Below are 20,177 nucleotides of genomic sequence, written 5' to 3' on the forward strand. Positions count from 1 at the left end.
TAGTATAGATGCATATTTAGGAGGTTATCTCGTATAGCTAGCTAGTGTAAGAGTGTTCATATATCGGTAATCCAAGAACAGAATATAAAAAAATCTCATTGGCGTACATCACAATTTAATAACATCTCTGCATTTCCAGAATGCATAGCAGAAATTGTTATGTATGATGCTCAATGTATGATGATATATATGATGATCAATGATATTTTTTCATAACCAGGGGCCTATTTAAACATTGTAAGCATGGCTATTTTTATACATGGGTTCTCCAAGAGAAAATAGACCAACTTCTGAAAATGAGGAATGAAGTGTGGCTTCTGGATCAGATGGATATTTAGCAGGTAAGGGCTGTTTTCTTCTTTATTTTACACATTTTAGTGGCTAGTTTATTTTCATTTATTATCAGAGATGGACAACCCTTTTAGCTTATTCATTTAAACACCATGTTTTAATTACATTAATGCTTTTTTTCACCTTTTTATGGTACATTGTAGATTTAAGTTGTATTCAGTTATATACACAGTCATATACGCATATACAATAAGAAAAGTATCTCAACACTGTCATGTGTTACTGTGTGAGCAAGACATAAGATGTCATTTTACAATTCACATAGGTCAGCCTGTACTCATCCATTTTATATAGTCTCAGCTTTGAAGTGAATTGTGAATCTGTGATGTACGTATTGTTATAAAAGTAACAGGTCTTCTAGAAAACTATAGAATTCCTAGAAAAAAAAGTAGACTGAGTACCTCTGAAGTACTGTCACTGCACTGAATAGATTGTATATTTGTGATGGTGATGGAGTGGGATGAACTTCTACATACTTACAAAGGGACAAAGACCACTGGCTTGTTTCACAATGCTCTTTCAATGGCTTTGAGATAACATCATTCTCTAGTCAATACACAGTTCATTGTGAGGAAGAGACCCTTGACCGGAGACGCCTCCAGCACTAAGCCTGTCCAATGAGCCATGACATTTAGGGTAAAAGAGGGCACATTGTAGGTGAAGACATGAAGGGAACTACAATGGAGAAGAACTGGCATAATGAGCAGACAGGAACTGAAAATGTGCTGAAAACAAAAGTGTCATTTGACCTTTGTGCATTTGTGAATATAAATATGGCCAACACTGTATAATTATTTTTCAGCACAGCATTCCTATGTAAAGGATCTTCATGTGGGATATTAATTATTATTGTGGGATATTGTGGGATTATTATTATATGGGATATTAATAATTATTGGGAATTAGCAGTAGTTAAGATATAATGGCACAGGTCTCACTACAATGCTAAATTCATTCCCCAATCCCTCAATTTCCAAGTCTCGAAAGTAGCATGGAGTTGTATTCTACAACTGAAAACCTCAATTACTTAGCTGGATATGACAGAGGAGATAAGCTGACTCCTGATATAGAGCAGGAATCTGTGCAAAAACTTCCTATCCTGTTAGAGCAGACAATGGCCCAGATGTATCAAAAATAGTTCAAACTGCAATATGTGCAGCCTGCCTGTAGAGGGAGCAGTGTGAGACAGATTTATGAAATGGGGCAGATTTACTTACCCGGTCCAGTCGCGATCCAGCGGCGCTTTCTCTGCGGAAACCTCCGATAACGGTAACTAGCACTGCTGTGCTGTATACTACAAACGCCGGACTGCTCTCCAAGCTGGATTGGGGGTGGGATAAGGGTCACTGCCTCTTCCCTGGACTGCCCCACACACTCCATAGGCCGGCGGTGACTGCTGCGCGTCATGCGGCAGTGACTGCCCCTTATCCCGCCCCCAATCCCGTTTGTATTGTACAGCAGCAGTGTTAGCGTTACCGAAGGTTTTCGATAATGCTAACATTGTAACACTGGTGCGTTTGTTTTAGCACTAGGAGCTGATTACTTTAGTAAGCTGCCCCTAGTGCTGTTTTTCAGGGTGACAGGTCCTCTTTAAGCTTTCTGATCTGAAAAAAAAAATCAAACAGAAAACTGGCAAATTATGATCAACAAATACAGATGGCACACAAATGACATCTGTGTTGCATCAGTCTTTATCACATTGCTATAGACTTCAGTGGGAGGATAGAGCTGTCAAAAAGAGCACCTGCTATAAGCACTAGGCTCATACAAAGGGTTTGGAAAACAATAGCCAAGAGTATGAGCCCATAGAATTACATGAGGAAAAATATGTTTGTGTACATGATGGCTTACTCTGCTTTTTACAAATTCTGCTCCATATCAAATAAACCTATGTATTTCGCAGAACTCAGCTTCTCTGTCATGTTTACCTCTCAAGGCAATAACAGTGGACAGGTTCACTTTCAAATATGACAGATTTTTGCCAAGCTCACTTCTATAACCATTTTCTGCCATTGAACTGCATTTTCTTTATCATCCAACCCCCTAAGTCACAGCAGGGTGTACTGAGTCGCCAATCTCTGTATGGGCATGTGCCATTAGCTTTAGGGACTGAGAGGGCAGGATGTCTTCAGCACAGCAGCATGAATCCAGCCCATAGTTACCTGATGCCACTCTCAGAAGAGGGAAACCATGTGACATGGAGTCAGAGCATCATTGCAAGGCAATGAACATGCATTGATTCCTGGTCCCTTGAACCAGATGAATTGTTGAAAAAGGGGAGCAAAGGAGGACACCAGGTTTTATATTTCCTAATAATCCAGTTAGGAAAGGCTGGGCAGGTCACTCATAGGTAGGTACATCACAGGCGAAAAAGCACACTTAACCCCTTAAGGACGCAGGGTTTTTTCGCTCATTTGTCGCTCTCCACCTTCAAAAATCCATAACTTTTTCATTTTTTATGTGTACAGACCTGTGTGAGGGCTTATTTTGTGCGTAACAAATTTTACTTTCCCGTAATGTTATTTATTTTAACATGCCGTGTACTGGGAAGCTGAAAAAAAATTCCAAATGTGGAAAAATTGAAAAAAAAACGGCACGTGCGTCACGTTCTTGTGGGCTCAGTTTTTACGACTTTGACTGTGCGCTCCAAATAACACCTCAGCTTTATTCTTTGGTTCGGTGCGATCGCGGTGATATCAAATTTATATAGGCTTTATTGTGTTTTAATACATTTTCAAAAATTAAACGAATGTGTACAAAAAAGAAAAAAAAATGTTGACATCTTCTGAAGCTAATAACTTTTTCATACTTTGATGCACGTTGGCGAAATGAGCCAACGTTTTCATTGCTACCATTTTAAAGTCTGTGCGACATTTTGATCATTTTTTATTCCATTTTTTATGTGATGTAAAAAGGTGTAAAAGTCGCAATTCAGACATTTCCCGTCTCGGAGGTCACCGCCGGCCGTAACCGTTTTTATATTTTGATAGATCGGGCATTTTGGGACGCGGTGATACCTAATGTGTCTGTGATTTTTACTGTTTATTATGTTTTATATCAGTTCTGGGGAAAGGGGGGTGATTTGAATTTTTAATATTTTATTAATTTTTTTTATTTTTTAAACTTTTTTTAAACTTTTTTTTTCACTATATCTTAGACCATCTAGGGTACATTAACCCTAGATAGTCAGATCGTTCCTACCATATACTGCAATACTTCTGTATTGCAATATATGGCATTTTTGCAGCTCATTCATTACAATGAGCCACTGGCTCATTGTAACGAATCTGCAGAAGCCATTAAGCCTCGGGTCAAACGAAGACCCGAGGCTACCATGGCAACCGATCGCCGCTCCCCGATGACGTTCGGGGGCGCGGCGATCGGAATAAAGATGGCGGCGCCCACCCGTGCGCCGCCGTCTTTTAAATGCCGGCGGCGACTTTGCCGGCGGCGACTTTGCCGGCGGCAACGGACGGGTTATTAGCGGTGGGGGTTTGCTGCAATATGCAACAACCCCCACCTCTGTATGAAGGGGACTCAGCCCGTGAGCCCTCTTCATACATTCCCTATACCTCTGCGCCGTAGAGCTACGGCGCAGAGCGTTAAGGGGTTACAGATACCCCTACACAGAGAGTGCTAGCTATGGTAAACACCATACAACTAATTGCCTGGTTGCACCTTCTATTTAAAGGGAACCTGTCGGGCACGTCTGGATCCAACCACATTTTCTTTAGTGAATTACTCTGCGTGGTGATATTGAAATGAGTCAGCAGCTCCTGTGAATTAAAAAATGCCCCCCACACACACAAACACACACACACAAACAAACAAACACACACACACTCTGAGTTAGGCTGCAAAACTCTCTTTCTCCTCTATCCTCTTTTAAACACACCCCATGCACATATCATTTATACCCCTTGCTGTTCCACAGTTTAGCAGGAGATGTGTGCAGGGGGCCTGCAGGGGCGTGTTTATAAGATGGGGAAGGGGGTGTTACAGCCTGACTCAGGTCAGCTCAGGAGCACCCGGCTGACTCACTTCATAGGATTACAATGCATTTTATAATTCCCAGGAGCCACTGACTACTTTCAATATCATCATGCAGAGAAACTTACTAAAGAAAATGTGGTAGGCTATTTGGATTAGGGGGTTAGATGTGCCTGACAGGTTCTCTTTAAACATTAGCAAGTACCCATTTAGCTGTCAACAAGTGATAATTCGCAAGTGTTCACAAGTGCCAGATTTAGCAAGTCCAAATTAATATTTAAGCAGAAAGAAGAGGATCATGAAGGCACTACTGCATACAGTAAGGCTCATTTATGATGCAAGGATTCCTGTCTGTTATCCAATCACCAACACTGTTATAGTGGTTTCTGGACTTTCGTTCACTGTTCTATGCTTGGACTGTGGGATTTGACCGGAATAGAGGTCCATTGTCACGGGCTGAGCATGTTTTTGTGCAAGGAACCTAATACTACACATCTTTTATGCATTACTATTGAATACCCTGGACTTCCTGTTCCCCGTACACCTTGTGCCCTTAAGCAATTACTATGGCTGCTTAGACAAAAGTTACTCCTCATTTAATAAATAAAGGTTAATCAATTAAATATATGTATGCCAAAATGGTTCATTTAAATACGACAATTTCTCCTGCTTAATACAAGCCCAAAATATGAAAGTTATTGCTCTTGAAATGTGAAGACAAAAATAATATTGATAAAATAACAATTAAAGCTTGAAACAAGCCTTTTACTGAAGGGATTAAGAAATTGTGAAATAATATACAAGTCTTGTTAAAAAGGTTAGATTTAAAATAATTGTCAGATTTAAACCTCTCTATGGTACAATTTTACATGAAATCATCGAAGACAGGAATTTGCTTGAGATTCGGACAATTCCATATTCTCAGGTCATTAGAGATATGTGGTCACTGCAGGGTTAAACGTGCTTTGACAGGTGTCACTTTGATGCTTGCTAAGGGTAAGAGGTGAATCATTTGACTAGAAATTAGGTGACATTTGGGCTATAATTGGATATTTAACATAGGACTCTTTTATCTTTCTTCAGATTCTCAGATGTTTGGAAAAAAAATTATAACTATAATAAAAAGAAAAAAGCCATTTTTTATATGAGACCTTTCAACCATAAACTTTTGTCTTTGTGGTCTGTATTTGCATAGTTCTAATTAAAAATTTGTCCTAAATATCCAAAAATGTCATTTAAGTTGGCTGCACATTGTTTTCAGTCTGTAGAAACGGACCTGTGTGCTTGTCTGATCCTACAGACTGAACGCATTGCACAGGACTTGAATCATACAGGGGCACATTTACTTACCCGCCCCGTTGCATACGCCGAGATTTCGGAGCTACCGCGATTCACTTACAGCATGCGCCCGAATGTGTTGCTTCCCCGCTCAGGTCCGCCGGAGTCACCATCTTCTTCCCGGTGTATGTGAGTGCTGATCTTGCAACACAATTTGAATTGTAGATTCCGGGGTTTGTCCGAATCAGTCGGGTTGTCCGACAGCCAAGCCCCCCGATTTGTGTCGCATGCAAGCCAGCACTGATGCGCCAAAATCTGATTGCGTGTGCCAAAAACCCCTGTGCAATTCGGGGGAAATCAGAAATATTCGGGAAACCCGATGGAAATGCATCCGAAGGACCCTTAGTAAATGTGCCCCACAGTGTAGCATGGAGCGTTCCAGGGGGACTAGCTATTTCCTGCATCCGTTCAGGTGCAGGCTATAGCACACTACTACGCCAGGCCTGACCTGCCGTTGCCGTCCGTCATCTGGCAGGTGTGGATTTCATTATACTCTGGGGCACATGGCAGTGTATTATAAATCTCCCCTACAGACTGTAGTTTTTTTAACATCAGTAAAAAAAACGGATGTCACATGGTTGTATCTCCTCTGTTTAAAATGGACATATTTCACAGCCAAGGTATTGCCTCAGTTGTGTGTAAATGGATTCCGTCACCGTAAACTTGTGTTACGTGTCAGTGTGGACTACAACTGGTTGTCAATAGATTTTCAAGGAGTGCAGAGTATTTTGCTTTCTGCAGCAGGTGCTTATGTATAATGCTAGCTCCCCATGAAATTATTCTTGGCACTGTAGCAGACCCAGCTGTTAAATGTTCTCAAATGTATCTCATATAACATGCCAGACTGACGTATCATAAAAATCTGAGGTCACATTCAGTTGGTTGCAATATGGCTCCATATGGGTGATAATATTTAGTGGGAATTGAAAGATGGGAACCGGTCAGGACTGTTTTATCCTGACAGGCTCCCTCCCTGAGCTAACAGTTTGGTCATCCAGTAGTGACTTAAACTGTCATTATAAAAATAGAGTGCCTTGCACAGGCAGCATGTTATAGGGCAACAGGAGCTGAATATACAGTAGATTGTACCCTACATCTGCATGTAGGTGGCTATAGAGCTAAGCAAATTCCACACAGTGGCTTATAAAAAACTCTTTAATAAAAAGGTATTACAGGCGATCCCCTACTTAAGGACACTCGACTTACAGACAACCCATAGTTACAGACAGACCCCTCTGACCTTTGGTGAAGCTTTCTGGATGCTTTACTATAGTCCTATATTGCAATAATCAGCTGTAAGGTGTCTGCAATGAAGCTTTATTGATAACCCTTGGTCCCATTACAGCAGAAAATGTTTAAACTCCAAATGTCACTGGGCCAAATTTTTTTTTGTCTGTGTCTACAATTATAAAATATACAGTTTCGACTTACATACAAATTCAACTTAAGAACAAACCTCCAGACCCTATCTTGTACGTAACCCGGGGACTGCCTGTATAGAGTTTGAAAAACTGAGACAATCATTATATCATTTTTTGGAGAAGTGTCAGTGACTGACAACTACTTCTTTACGCTAAAGTACAGAAGTAGAAATTAATAGAAATAAACCATTATCAGTATTTTGTGAAATAGGTAAACACCTTCATGTTTCGTTTATGACCGATGGTGGTGTCATCCGGAAAATCATCTTTGAATTGAAATGTAAAATGGTTGTGTAAAGTCAAAGAGGCGGAGAGTTTAGCACTAAAGTCAAGCTCTCCCTGCCTCATCACTGTAGTTGATGGTTGTGCGTCCAGGGACATAGCTATCTATATCTCCTAAACTCTGAGGTGCGTAGAGCCTGACTTGATTTTCTGGTCATTGACATCACGCTTGATCATGAATGTTACACAATTTGGAAGGTGTTACTCTTCTTTACAACGTACTGGTAGTGGTTTATAAGGGTGATTCCTGCTGACAGTTTCCCTTTGAGTAATAGATAGAGGGCAATCATATAAAATGTCATAGGTCGTCTCACCTGGTAATAGAGCAACCAATGCACTTATGCCTACCAGGACCAGTGCACTTATGACATGAGGCATCACAGGGCATGCAGTGTCCAGTCCTTTCAATGTATTCACCTGGAGTGGAGAAGATGACAGGTTAATGCAAATATTATCTAATAATGTGTATTATGATATTGTTATATTATTATTATTATTATTATTATTTTTATCTGAAATGGATATGACAAATTGCAGCACATAATAGTAAATAGTAAAACAGGCACAAAAGAGTGTTAGTGGCAACCAATAGCTGTGAAAGCAAAAGCATAATAAAGCAAGCAAATATTTTAAAGAACTATTTTTAATTTAAGAGTTTTCTATCTAGATAAATGCAGGGTTAGTTGGGTAGTTATACTTACCTTAGGGTGGAAAGTGAAATCATTTCACTACTGTATTTCTGCCTCGATGATGGTTGGATGTACTTACATCTGTGACATTTGGTAGAAATGACAACACGATTTTCCTACCTCCCCGCTGAAGGTCTTGGATTGTGTAAAATTGCTATTGATTACTTTGGCCATTTAATGTGACTTTGAAATGAGATCAACAGAAAAATAGTCTACGTAATGGCAGTGAATCGGGAAGTTCTTGGTCTCTCCATACTGAACATTACCGCTTGTACCTAAAAGTCTAAATTTAAATTATAAAGCATTTTCATTGCATTTACTCATTTTAGTTAATGTTGTAAAAAATACTTTAGCTCTTTTAGTGTGATCTACAGATTTCATACATGCATTCTGTGGGTAACAAATAATAATAATTATTATTATTATTATTAATAGTTTGTCTGTGAAGATTGTTGTTCTCAATGGCAATGTGATCTATGATGGTGCTGTGATCCATGGTCTAATGCACCAAGACTCCACACAACTTTGCCTCAAGTGCAAGTCACATGACCCATTGATACAGCAAGGGCCATAAATAATTAAAAACATAAACCCAAAGATATGTTTTCCTACTCACCCCCAAAATACACCTAAATAGACACCTCTACACCATAGTTTGTTCACAAGCTGTATACAATGAGAATGTTTATAATCACCTACATGTGTTAGGGGGATTCTGGGGTGTGTATCCGGCAGCATGTGTCATAAATATCTGTGCACAGATAAACGATTTATGATGCTGGGACATCTATGGTTATATAACTGATTGTACCTTACCATACCTCCCAAAACAATAAATTCTCCTTTTTAATAGCCATCTGCTTATGCTTAAATCTCCAAAGGGTGAATATAAGTGAAAAAAGCAGAATAAAAAAAAAAGTTCAGTGTTAAGGAAGATCATTAAAAAAACTGTATACTGTATAGTGGCGAAAATAATAAAATATTATGATAAAATATTATCAGCAGCTGATAAATAGAGAATGGAATTAGGAGCAGTCAGTGCTGTATGTAGTGGACAAGGTATATTGCAGCCTCTACACTGATAACAGAGTTGTCTACTCTCTGTTCCATTCTCTTGGGACAACTGATCTGAGGGGATGCTAGGTGTTGGACCCCCACAAATATATATATTCATATATTCATGAACTGTAGAACATAAATATTTTCAGCATTGAACAATCTTTTCAGTTGAAATGGATAATGTGCACAGTTACTCTGTATAGGTCCATCCATGAAAGCAGAACAGATATGTATCATCATGTATAATCCCTTGTAAACAACTCTATTAACAAAATAGCTGGAACAATGCTTTGCAAATAAACTATATGGCTCAGGTTAATCCATTCCCCTGTTTATCACCAAAACGTGTCTAATTTTACTGATGAAATCATTTACAATATAATGGGATTCAGGTTCCAAAGGAGACAGGAACACCAAGTATTTCACTTTTGAGCTGTAATAAAAACACAAAATCAATGCCATTAAATCATGTTCAGGATACTGAGCGCTGAGCAACCTTCGTGGGATTAGGAAGTGTTTCAATGGTTTTCTTATCAGAAAGACACTGAGTTGGCAAATTACAATTGATCGCTCTTAAATGAAGTCGAACAGACCTGCACATAGAACAGGAGAGCGGCAGAGGAGTGTTTGACCGGGGCACAATCACATGAATATGTGCGTCATAAATTATTTCTCATTTCATATTTTTTCTACCTAGATTTTTTCCCTCGAGGAGTAAATTATAAATTACTTGATATACTTGATGGGATCATTTACGACTGGACTGCAATGAGAATTAGAAATGAAGATCAGCGAATGTTTTATTTCCAAGGAAAATGAACAGATATTGATTTTATTGGACCATTATATAAACCTTGTGACACTTCAGAGTACTGAGTTGCGTCTGCTTAGGCCCCAAAGTATTCCTTTTCTCTTCTCAGAGTAGATTAGTTTATATGAAATATTATATATACAATTGGATACTAAATACCGCTGTTTAATTGGTTTATTCTTCAACAACATTGGGGCACATTTACTTACCCGTTCCTGTCGCAATCCCCGCTGTAAGTTGTCCAACGATCATGGACTCCGCCGCGATTCACTAAGATCGTGCGTCCAGTTTCCTGCATGTGTCTTCTTTTTTCCTGGTGCATATAAGTTTATGTCTTGTGACACAATTTAAATGTTAAATCCCACGCTCAGTCCAAATCCATTGGATCATCCAACGGGAATGCGGCTGCAGGACCCTTAGTAAATAAGCCCCAATATGTCACTCCTTTACTTCTCATTTAGAATCTAAAAAACCCCCCAAAAACTGGAACAAAATGTATTAGGGGAATTTACTATTATATGGCGATAGGTCTGTTTTTTGCCACCCAACTTTAGTGGATGTTTGGACTGAGATTTTACTTTTTCCAGAAGGCCTTAATATACAGTATTGGGCGCACAGTAAAAAGTTTAACAATCTGTAAATCTGTTGGAACAGGCGCAAACTACCCCCCTGGAACTGCCAAACAAAAAACATAACCATTAATAAAGATGCCCCACTGTGCCCATTGTGTAGGCTTACAGATTTTAACTATCCAGTTATATGATTCCAGGAAATAAAACAATAGGGTCAATGTGCCTGTAACACTACATCACTGCTAGGAGAATGGACTCCTTATATAATAGTGATATATGATGCAAGAATTTCCTGTTTCTTCATCATGTAAGTCCTATCGCCAGCAGTATTGTAGGTCTGTAATAGAGGACTGCAATGTCCATTGTTCATGGACTGACAATGACAGTGTGTGCAACATATTCCAATCCTTCATATACCGTAATGTAAATAGGTTTTTACATAGCAAACGAGGGGGATATGTATCATTGGGACAGTCTATGTCTGTCTTTGGAGCTCTGCTGCACATTAGCTTAATTAAAGACGCTTTGGTCCTTTAATAAATGTTCTTATGGCTTACTTTCTGTCTGGGATTTCTTTTTCAAAAAGTTTCAAAATGCATAAAAAGTCCCAGCACATACACCAGCAGGGGACCGGAGTAACTTAGAGACTTTTTATGGGGCTTTTTGAAAAAGTCCCAAGTCAATAATATGGCTTTACACGGCGTAGCACAGTGTTGTAGTTTACTCCAGATTAATGAAGAGGTGAAAATATTAGTGTGCGACTTTTTAGCAGTGAAAAAAAATCTCAGTGTGACTTTTTTTAACTCCAGGAAAACCAGTGCTAAACACCCCCAGAGTCTTCTAATTGTTTTTCAATCCAGTTCTTTCAGTATTTGTCATTTCTCTTTTCTTTGTCTACCGGAGGAGCTTATAACAAGCAGAAAAGACACAGTAATTAAAACAATGTTTTTGGAACCACTTCTTAAGAAATTATGACATCACTTGAAACCCAAGCAAAGAGAGGGCAATGGATATAATAACAGTATCATGGCACATATGGGCTGTAAAACCTCTCAGATTGTGAGTTATGGAAGCATTTACAGGCTTGTTGGACTCTCAGCAAGTATATCTGTGCAGATGTTTCTTTTGTTCATTATTTTCCTCTAGATGCTATCATTGGAAACATGTCATAATGAGGAAACAAACATTGAAAGACAGATTCCATATTTACATTGTATGGCTATAAGATAATAAAAGGCCTTCCCATCTTAGTCTATAGCTGTATGAAACAGCATGTTGTGTTCTATATATATTCTTAAATGTATATTCATTTAATGTTTTGAAATAAATTGCTTAATCCCTTAAGGACGCACGTTTTTTTCACTCATTTCTCGCTCTCCACCTTCAAAAATCCATAACTTTTTTTTTTACGTGTACAGACCTGTGTGAGGGCTTATTTTGTGCGTAACAAATTTTACTTTCCCGTAATGTTATTTATTTTAACATGCCGTGTACTGCGAAGCTGAAAAAAAATTCCAAATGTGGAAAAATTGAAAAAAACCCGCACGTTCTTGTGGGCTCAGTTTTTTCGACTTTGACTGTGCACTCAAAATAACACCTCAGCTTTATTCTTTGGTTCGCGGTGATACCAAATTTATACAGGTTTTATTGCGTTTTAATACATTTTCAAAAACTAAACGAAAAAGCAAAACATTTTTTTTGCCTTCTTCTGACGCTAATAACTTTTTCATACTTTGGGGTACGGAGCTGGGGGGGGGGTGTAATTTTTTGCAAAATGACCCGATGATTTTATTGCTACCATTTTGAGGTCTGTTCGACATTTTGATCACTTTTTATTCAATTTTTTTATGTGATGTAAAAAGGTGTAAAAGTCGCATTTCTGACATTTGGGCGCCATTTCCCGTCTCGGAGGTCACCGCCGGACATAACCGTTTTTATATTTTGATAGATCGGGCATTTTGGGACGCGGCGATACCTAATGTGTTTGTGATTTTTACTGTTTATTATGTTTTATATCAGTTCTAGGGAAAGGGGAGTGATTTGAATTTTTAATATTTTATTAATTTTTTTTCTTTTTTAAACTTTTTTTTTCTTTTTTTTCACTATTTCTTAGACCATCAAGGATACATTAACCCTAGATGGTCAGATCATTCCTACAATATACTACAATACTTCTGTATTGCAATATATGGCATTTTTGCAGGTCATTCATTACAATGAGCCGCTGGCTCATTGTAATGAATCTGCCGAAGCCATGTAGCCTTGGGTCAAACGAAGACCCAAGGCTACCATGGCAACTGATCGCCGCCCCCCCCGATGACGTTCGGGGGAGCAACGATCGGAATAGAGATGGACATGAACCGTCGTCTTTTAAATGCCGCCGGCAACTTTGTCGGCGGCAACGGAAAGGTTAATAGCCGCGAACGGTGCAAGCACCGACTGTGGTTATTAGCGGTGGGGGTTTGCTGCGATATGCAACAACCCCCACCCTTGTATGAAGAGGACTCAGCCCGTGAGCCCTCTTCATACATTCCCTGCACCTCTGCGCCGTAGAGCTATGGCGCAGAGCGTTAAAGGGTTAAATAAATCTTTCAAAGTTGCAGATATTGTAGGATGCAGATAAAAGTAGCAGTACTAGAGAGCTGTGTAACCATCCCTTCGTGTATGTTGATAGTAGCAGTAGGACTGTGAAAATACATTTCCTCTACATTACAAGATCAGCTCAGACACAGAAGATTTCCGCCAGCAAGCAGCATGCCAGGGCTTACTTTATAAACTACAGATAAGTTGTTTTTAGCAGGGGAAGGAGGTGGAGCAGAGCTGACAGTATGCATTACAGCAGAGATGTAGAAGAGCTAAGAGTGTATTATAGTTTATATGGTTAAAAAAAACTTGTCCATCAAGTTCAACCAAGGAAGGGAAGGGATTGCAAAAGGGAAGGGATTGCAAAAGGGAAGGGATTGCAGGAAGGGAAGGGATTGTTTTTTATATCCATCTCCTGGATCTTTAATCTCTGATCTGTCTCATCTCTCTTTTTCTATGTGTCAGATGCTAATGACTATTCAGAAGCTAAGTGTAGATAAACCTGTACCCTGATAATCTAAGCACATTGTCAGCACACAGCACCTCACAGCACAGAGGGATCATGAAGTGCCTGCATACAGAGTCTCTGCTCAAACAGCAATAAAACTGAGTAAAATTGTAAAGTAGGACAGTTAAAAATAATCTTTATTGTGTTAACATCACTAGGGGTTTGAAAATTGAGAACTTTCTTTCATGGGCAAACCCCTTTAAAGAATGATATATCAGGATTTAAGGGAAAATGTTGCAATCTTCTAAGAAACACTGCTCCTTAATCAATTATCTACTTCCCTGCATAAAGTCTTGAAAGAAGATTGTATGAAGTCTGGGTATATGTTTGTCCTTTAGCAAAAATTAGCTCCGATTACCATGTAAGCAGACCAAATTTCCCTTATTAAACGTGTCAGTCAAAAGGCCAGTAGCAATTTGGGCATTAGACAATGGTTAAAAGCTTGAAAATCCATGAAGTATCTATTTCTAATGAAGCTTTTCATTGTAATTAAAGCAATTTTCTATGACAAGCGGGGTCTTTTGACACCATGGGTAATAAAAGATTTTTCTGTAATTGTAATGAAAGCCAAAGATGAATACACAAACGTGACACCAAACCTTAATTAATTTGTACTTTGAAGGAGATTGGAAGTATTGAACTCATTTATAGTTTAGCATTACAAAGAAATGAAAATCAGCAAATTGGAGATTCGGTGATATCTGTATAATACAGTCACTATTTCCATGACTGATCTATTCAATTCCCTTCTTTGTGGTTGAAACATTACGGCCATTTTCTAAAAGAAACAAAAGATTTTAGGTGACTGATTGATACAACCATAACAATGGTTATTCTACACATACTGGGGCACATTTATTAAGACTAGTGCAAACTGTACTATATACAGTGTGCCTGTGTAGTGTGCAGGGTGCGCCAGATTCATAAATTGTGGCGCCCATTCTTCATGAATCTGGCGCCCTCTGCACTGCTCCGAGTGCCCACTTTTTGTAGGTGCACCTTAAACATGGGGCGTGCAACACATTTCTGGCAGACTTTGCATGTTAAATGTGGCCCAACTGAACACCGGGGCGCCCATTTCAATGCAGACATTTGTGTCATGTTGGGAATAGTGCAGCCGCAACAAAAGGGTCGTGTGTGACACGTAGATGATGCGGGCACTTCTAAAATACATGTACAGGCAGTTTGCACATAAAAGAATTGTCTCGATAATTACCTATTTTGTAAATCAAGTCTATATATTAATATTCATTATGGGTTTTTTTTAGGATTGTTTGAATACGTTCCATTTTAAAATATTTAGTGAAAAGTCCTCCATACTGTCATTTACGCTGACATAAGTACAGCAGAAGAAAAGACCATCAGTGAAACCAATAATGTCACTACTTATCTGCACGGAGCATGTCTAGAAAACTCCTCATAAGTCTCAATGGGGAGAATTTATGAGGGCTGGCATTTTGCACAGGGTAGGGGAAGCTCTGGAAGAGAGGGCATAATAAATCTGCCACAATGAGTCAGCTTCAGATTACTGCTGCCTATGGCCATGAGGCTGCCGTAAAGTATATCCCTAAATGCTGTTAACAGAACAAAGGCAAGATGCCAAGATGCTCTTTTAAGAGATAACACAGGAAAAATTGGTTTCTTTGACAAAATGGACCAAAATGTTCAAAATTCATTACAGTGGAAATCATGCATTTTTATGTAACGTGTAGGGCATCCTGAAAGTGGCTGAAATCTCAGAATAATTACACCCCTTTGTCATGTCTCAGTCACAGTATCACAAAGTTAATATAATGCATACATGAGCCAAATAACTAGCATCGGCTCCAGATTTTTAGTAGGCCCCTGGGCAACAGAATCTCAGTGAGTTCCTTTGCAGTGAACTCACAGCATTAAAAATTCTGAAACTAAACCAGTCTCCTGTTCCCTAGTTTATCATACCAAACAGCCCACTCATGTTTTTCATATAAGTTCCCCTCAACCGGATGGATTCCTTATGTACAGCCTTATGTGGACCCTTCAGCAGCTCTGGGCCCTGGCACTTACCCAGTTATGCCCAGTGCACCTGTGTGACCATGGTCAGATTTCTGTCCACTGGAAGTAAGCAATGAAGCTTTCTATGGAATGACAGCAAGCAGAGATCTAGAAAACCATGGGGAATTGATACAGAAAGTGTTTTGGAAATTTGTATAATGTTTCATTTTTCAAACAATATCCATTACTTGTTGAAATGGGAAAATCCCTTTAAGGTCTTTGATGGGGATGACCACTCCAGCCAGGACTTCTGTTTTTCACGACTCACTACTCAACCACAAGTGCATTGGGACTCACTTGGCCAATATGAGGCCTCCTCACACCATGGGATGTCACTTTCGACATAAGAGAAAGACGCTGATTGGCCATAGCGTGTCTTCTTGTTGAGCTATCAGTCCTAAAAACCATAAGTTCTGGCATGACAGCGGAGCCAGAGACTTGCTTTGTGCCTTACAGAATTTTCCAGGATACCTGGAAGACCCACTTAAGTGCACCAAAAGTCATACAAGCAAGAAACTCTGGGAACATGGTTATCTGCAGTCAGTACCTTAGTGATTGAGTAATACTTCTGCATATAAAACAATTATACAATATCATAATCAGAATTTAATAGCATAAGGTAGTTTTGATTAGGAATCATCAGAAACACAGAGGGAAAGACAAGGTGAGGAGGAGCAAAAGTGGAACTAATGGTAAATTACCATTTTCCTTCTTTGTTCTTTCTTCCTCGGCAGAGCTAAGCATTTTAATGTTTGATTGTGAGGTTAATATTAACACTCTGTCTGGAGCATCACTGGTCATGAACAAAGTTGTAGTCAATATAGTGCTTCCAAATGTTTCCCCCTTGTTGCCTTATGTTTTCTGAAATTTATTTCTGTACATGTCTTATTTATTTGCCATCTTAATGGATCTCCTTAGGCCTATATCATATCATTTTAACTGAGGGCACTATCCTGTTAAACTGTATCCTGATTTTTTTCAGTTGCTTCTATAATTTATATCTTGTTATAAGAAGTTCATCATAGTGCAGCAATAGTAAATAGTGGGATTTTTTTGCTGGGATCAGCATTCTCATAATCACACCCCTTTCCCATCTTTTCTCATTTTTAAGCCTATGTCTTAAAATGGTTTTGACATGATAAGCCCCATGCTAGCAATTGCCATTCTGAAAATATGCAAATCTTCTATTGCATAAAAACTAGGAAAAAATAAGAAGAACTCGAGAGGACAATGCCTAAGACATGAAACAGTTTTAATTACAAACAGTTCCGGAATAATAAAAATGTGACTTTAGGGCTGCTTAGAAATTCATGAATAGAGACCAAAAATATAAAGTCCAATCAGGAGAAGTTTACTTGAAATGATATATTCATCAGTGGATATATTCTAATATGCTTCTACTGTTATGTAGTTAGTTGAATCAATGAAAGTGGCACCATAAATAAAATGATATATGCATTTATAACTGTAATGCCCCAAGTAAAAAAAATGTAAAGTGTAACTAAACTTTACATTTTTTTATTGCAGAAATGAGCAGGTGATAATAGAAAACAATGCAATACTAATGTAATACTTCATTAGATAAAGCACTTTCTTTATGCCTTTTTTGCTGCAGTGAGTAGTTTATCTGAAAGCATCGAGAGACTAATTTTTCCATATCTATAACATATCTACCTTAATATCAGTCCTCCCCATATCACCTAAAATTAGCTGCCATTGAGGCTCTGTACCTTAATTATAGATGTTTTTCTGATATGCAAATTAGTTTTTGTGACTCATGTCTGCTGTTTGTGACTCTTCTGGGAGTGAACTACACCCTCTTATTTTGACTGACAGCTCTATGTCTCTTCAAATCACTGCTCTGTCTCTTTGTACTTGGGCACTGTCTGCTAATATTCAACTACAGACATATAAAGCTCTATGTACAGATGGGAAATATTGTGTCAATTTTTTTACATGTTGCCTTGTGTTACATTCATGACAGTTACATTCATGACCAGTGACATCATCTCAGGTCCTTTAGCCATCTGACAAAAGCAAACTGAGCACCATGTATGTGATTACATGAAATCACGGCAGCCTGCATGGAGGATGGAGAGGAGAAGAAGTCCTTGGAGGCAGCTGTGACCTTATGTGGTCAGATAAATGCATGGGGTACAGTTTGCTATTGTTAAGAGGTTAAAAGACCTGAGATGATGTCACTTTGGTCACATGAGATGAACTTTGAGGAGGCATAAGGCATGGGAAGAAATTGATGGGAGGGGCGAGGGTGAGCAGGACATGCCCCCCGCTGATGCCAGGTAAAGGGGATTTATGGGGATCTAATCAAAACAATTTTTAGCTAAAAGAAGGGTGTCAGTTAGTTATTATGGTAGGAACCTGTCACTGGCTGCATATGTGCAAACGTGGTGACAGGTTCCCTTAAAGTTAAAGCATGCTTAGATGTATTCAAACTGAGCATTTTATAATGTTTTTCATAAAAGTTGGCCCACAAATGGGAGATAGGCTTGCAGGTTAATAAAAGTTACTGTAAGTGTAGCTATATTTGGGAGAAAAAACAGGCAATGTCATGAACTATGGGGACATTTATTAGTGCTTCTTCACCAGTTTTCTAGTGGCAGGAGGCAGACTATGCCAGCACCACGCCATGTGGGCATAGAATGGACATGGCCAACACCGTTCCTGTCCCATGCCTGCGCAATCGCCAAAGCCTGGAAACAGCACTGCTCTCTTGCCTGGTGACACAGCCGTCCGGCAGATACATCAGGAGGCCGAAGCATCTTGAGGTATCCACCGCGGTCACATTTATTACCAGCAGTGTGCACGGGTGCTGGCTATGATAAATGTCCCTCTGTGTGTGTATTCAGGGATAGCTGCCATTGAGGCTCTGTACCTTAATTATAGATGTTTTTCTGATATGCAAATTAGTTTTTGTGACTCATGTCTGCTGTTTGTGACTCTTCTGGGAGTGAACTACACCCTCTTATTTTGACTGACAGCTCTATGTCTCTTCAAATCACTGCTCTGTCTCTTTGTACTTGGGCACTGTCTGCTAATATTCAACTACAGACATATAAAGCTCTATGTACAGATGGGAAATATTGTGTCAATTTTTTTACATGTTGCCTTGTGTTACATTCATGACAGTTACATTCATGACCAGTGACATCATCTCAGGTCCTTTAGCCATCTGACAAAAGCAAACTGAGCACCATGTATGTGATTACATGAAATCACGGCAGCCTGCATGGAGGATGGAGAGGAGAAGAAGTCCTTGGAGGCAGCTGTGACCTTATGTGGTCAGATAAATGCATGGGGTACAGTTTGCTATTGTTAAGAGGTTAAAAGAACTGAGATGATGTCACTTTGGTCACATGAGATGAACTTTGAGGAGGCATAAGGCATGGGAAGAAATTGATGGGAGGGGCGAGGGTGAGCAGGACATGCCCCCCGCTGATGCCAGGTAAAGGGGATTTATGGGGATCTAATCAAAACAATTTTTAGCTAAAAGAAGGGTGTCAGTTAGTTATTATGGTAGGAACCTGTCACTGGCTGCATATGTGCAAACGTGGTGACAGGTTCCCTTAAAGTTAAAGCATGCTTAGATGTATTCAAACTGAGCATTTTACAATGTTTTTCATAAAAGTTGGCCCACAAATGGGAGATAGGCTTGCAGGTTAATAAACGTTACTGTAAGTGTAGCTATATTTGGGAGAAAAAACAGGCAATGTCATGAACTATGGGGACATTTATTAGTGCTTCTTCACCAGTTTTCTAGTGGCAGGAGGCAGACTATGCCAGCACCACGCCATGTGGGCATAGAATGGACATGGCCAACACCGTTCCTGTCCCATGCCTGCGCAATCGCCAAAGCCTGGAAACAGCACCGCTCTCTTGCCTGGTGACACAGCCGTCCGGCAGATACATCAGGAGGCCGAAGCATCTTGAGATATCCACCGCGGTCACATTTATTACCAGCTGTGTGCACGGGTGCTGGCTATGATAAATGTCCCCTTGTGTGTGTATTCAGGGATACAGACAAAGACAAAGGCTACTGAAGCTTAAAGGGAACCTACCACCACGAATCTACCTATAAAGGTAGATCGGGTGGTAGGTGGATGTAAGGGACGTGAGGATAGCTCTTTTTAGAGCTAATCCTCACGTCCCCGCTAACTTTAGGTACACTTTATTCCCCTAATATGTAAATTTCGTTATGCGGCTACTGGGGCGTGGAGTAGCCGGCACGAGGCTACACAGCGCGGCTACTCCACGCCCCAGTAGCCACATTACTCCTCCTACCCGGTTGCGTGCGGCGCGCAGCTCCTCGCAGCTGCGCGCCCTCGTCCGACAAGCCGGAACGCCATCATGCGCAGAACGCCATCATGACGGACGAGGGCGCGCAGCTACGAGGACGCAACCGGGTAGGAGGAGTAATGTGGCTACTGGGGCGTGGAGTAGCCGCGCTGTGTAGCCTCGTGCCGGCTACTCCACGCCCCAGTAGCCGCATAACGAAATTTACATATTAGGGGAATAAAGTGT

General features: G+C 39.8%; 1 protein-coding gene across 1 annotated transcript in view; it reads right to left on the bottom strand.

Annotated features, from left to right (window-relative positions):
* Window positions 1-20,177, bottom strand: part of PCSK5 (proprotein convertase subtilisin/kexin type 5) — a 254,780-nt gene that overhangs the window by 51,171 nt on the left and 183,432 nt on the right. The window contains exon 21 of the mRNA XM_072150928.1: window positions 7,697-7,799. Coding sequence (XP_072007029.1) covers window positions 7,697-7,799 — 103 coding nt within the window. The remainder of the gene's footprint in view (window positions 1-7,696; window positions 7,800-20,177) is intronic.

The sequence above is a fragment of the Engystomops pustulosus genome, chromosome 1, assembly GCF_040894005.1.
Source record: "Engystomops pustulosus chromosome 1, aEngPut4.maternal, whole genome shotgun sequence".
In the NCBI taxonomy this organism is placed as follows: domain Eukaryota; kingdom Metazoa; phylum Chordata; class Amphibia; order Anura; family Leptodactylidae; genus Engystomops; species Engystomops pustulosus.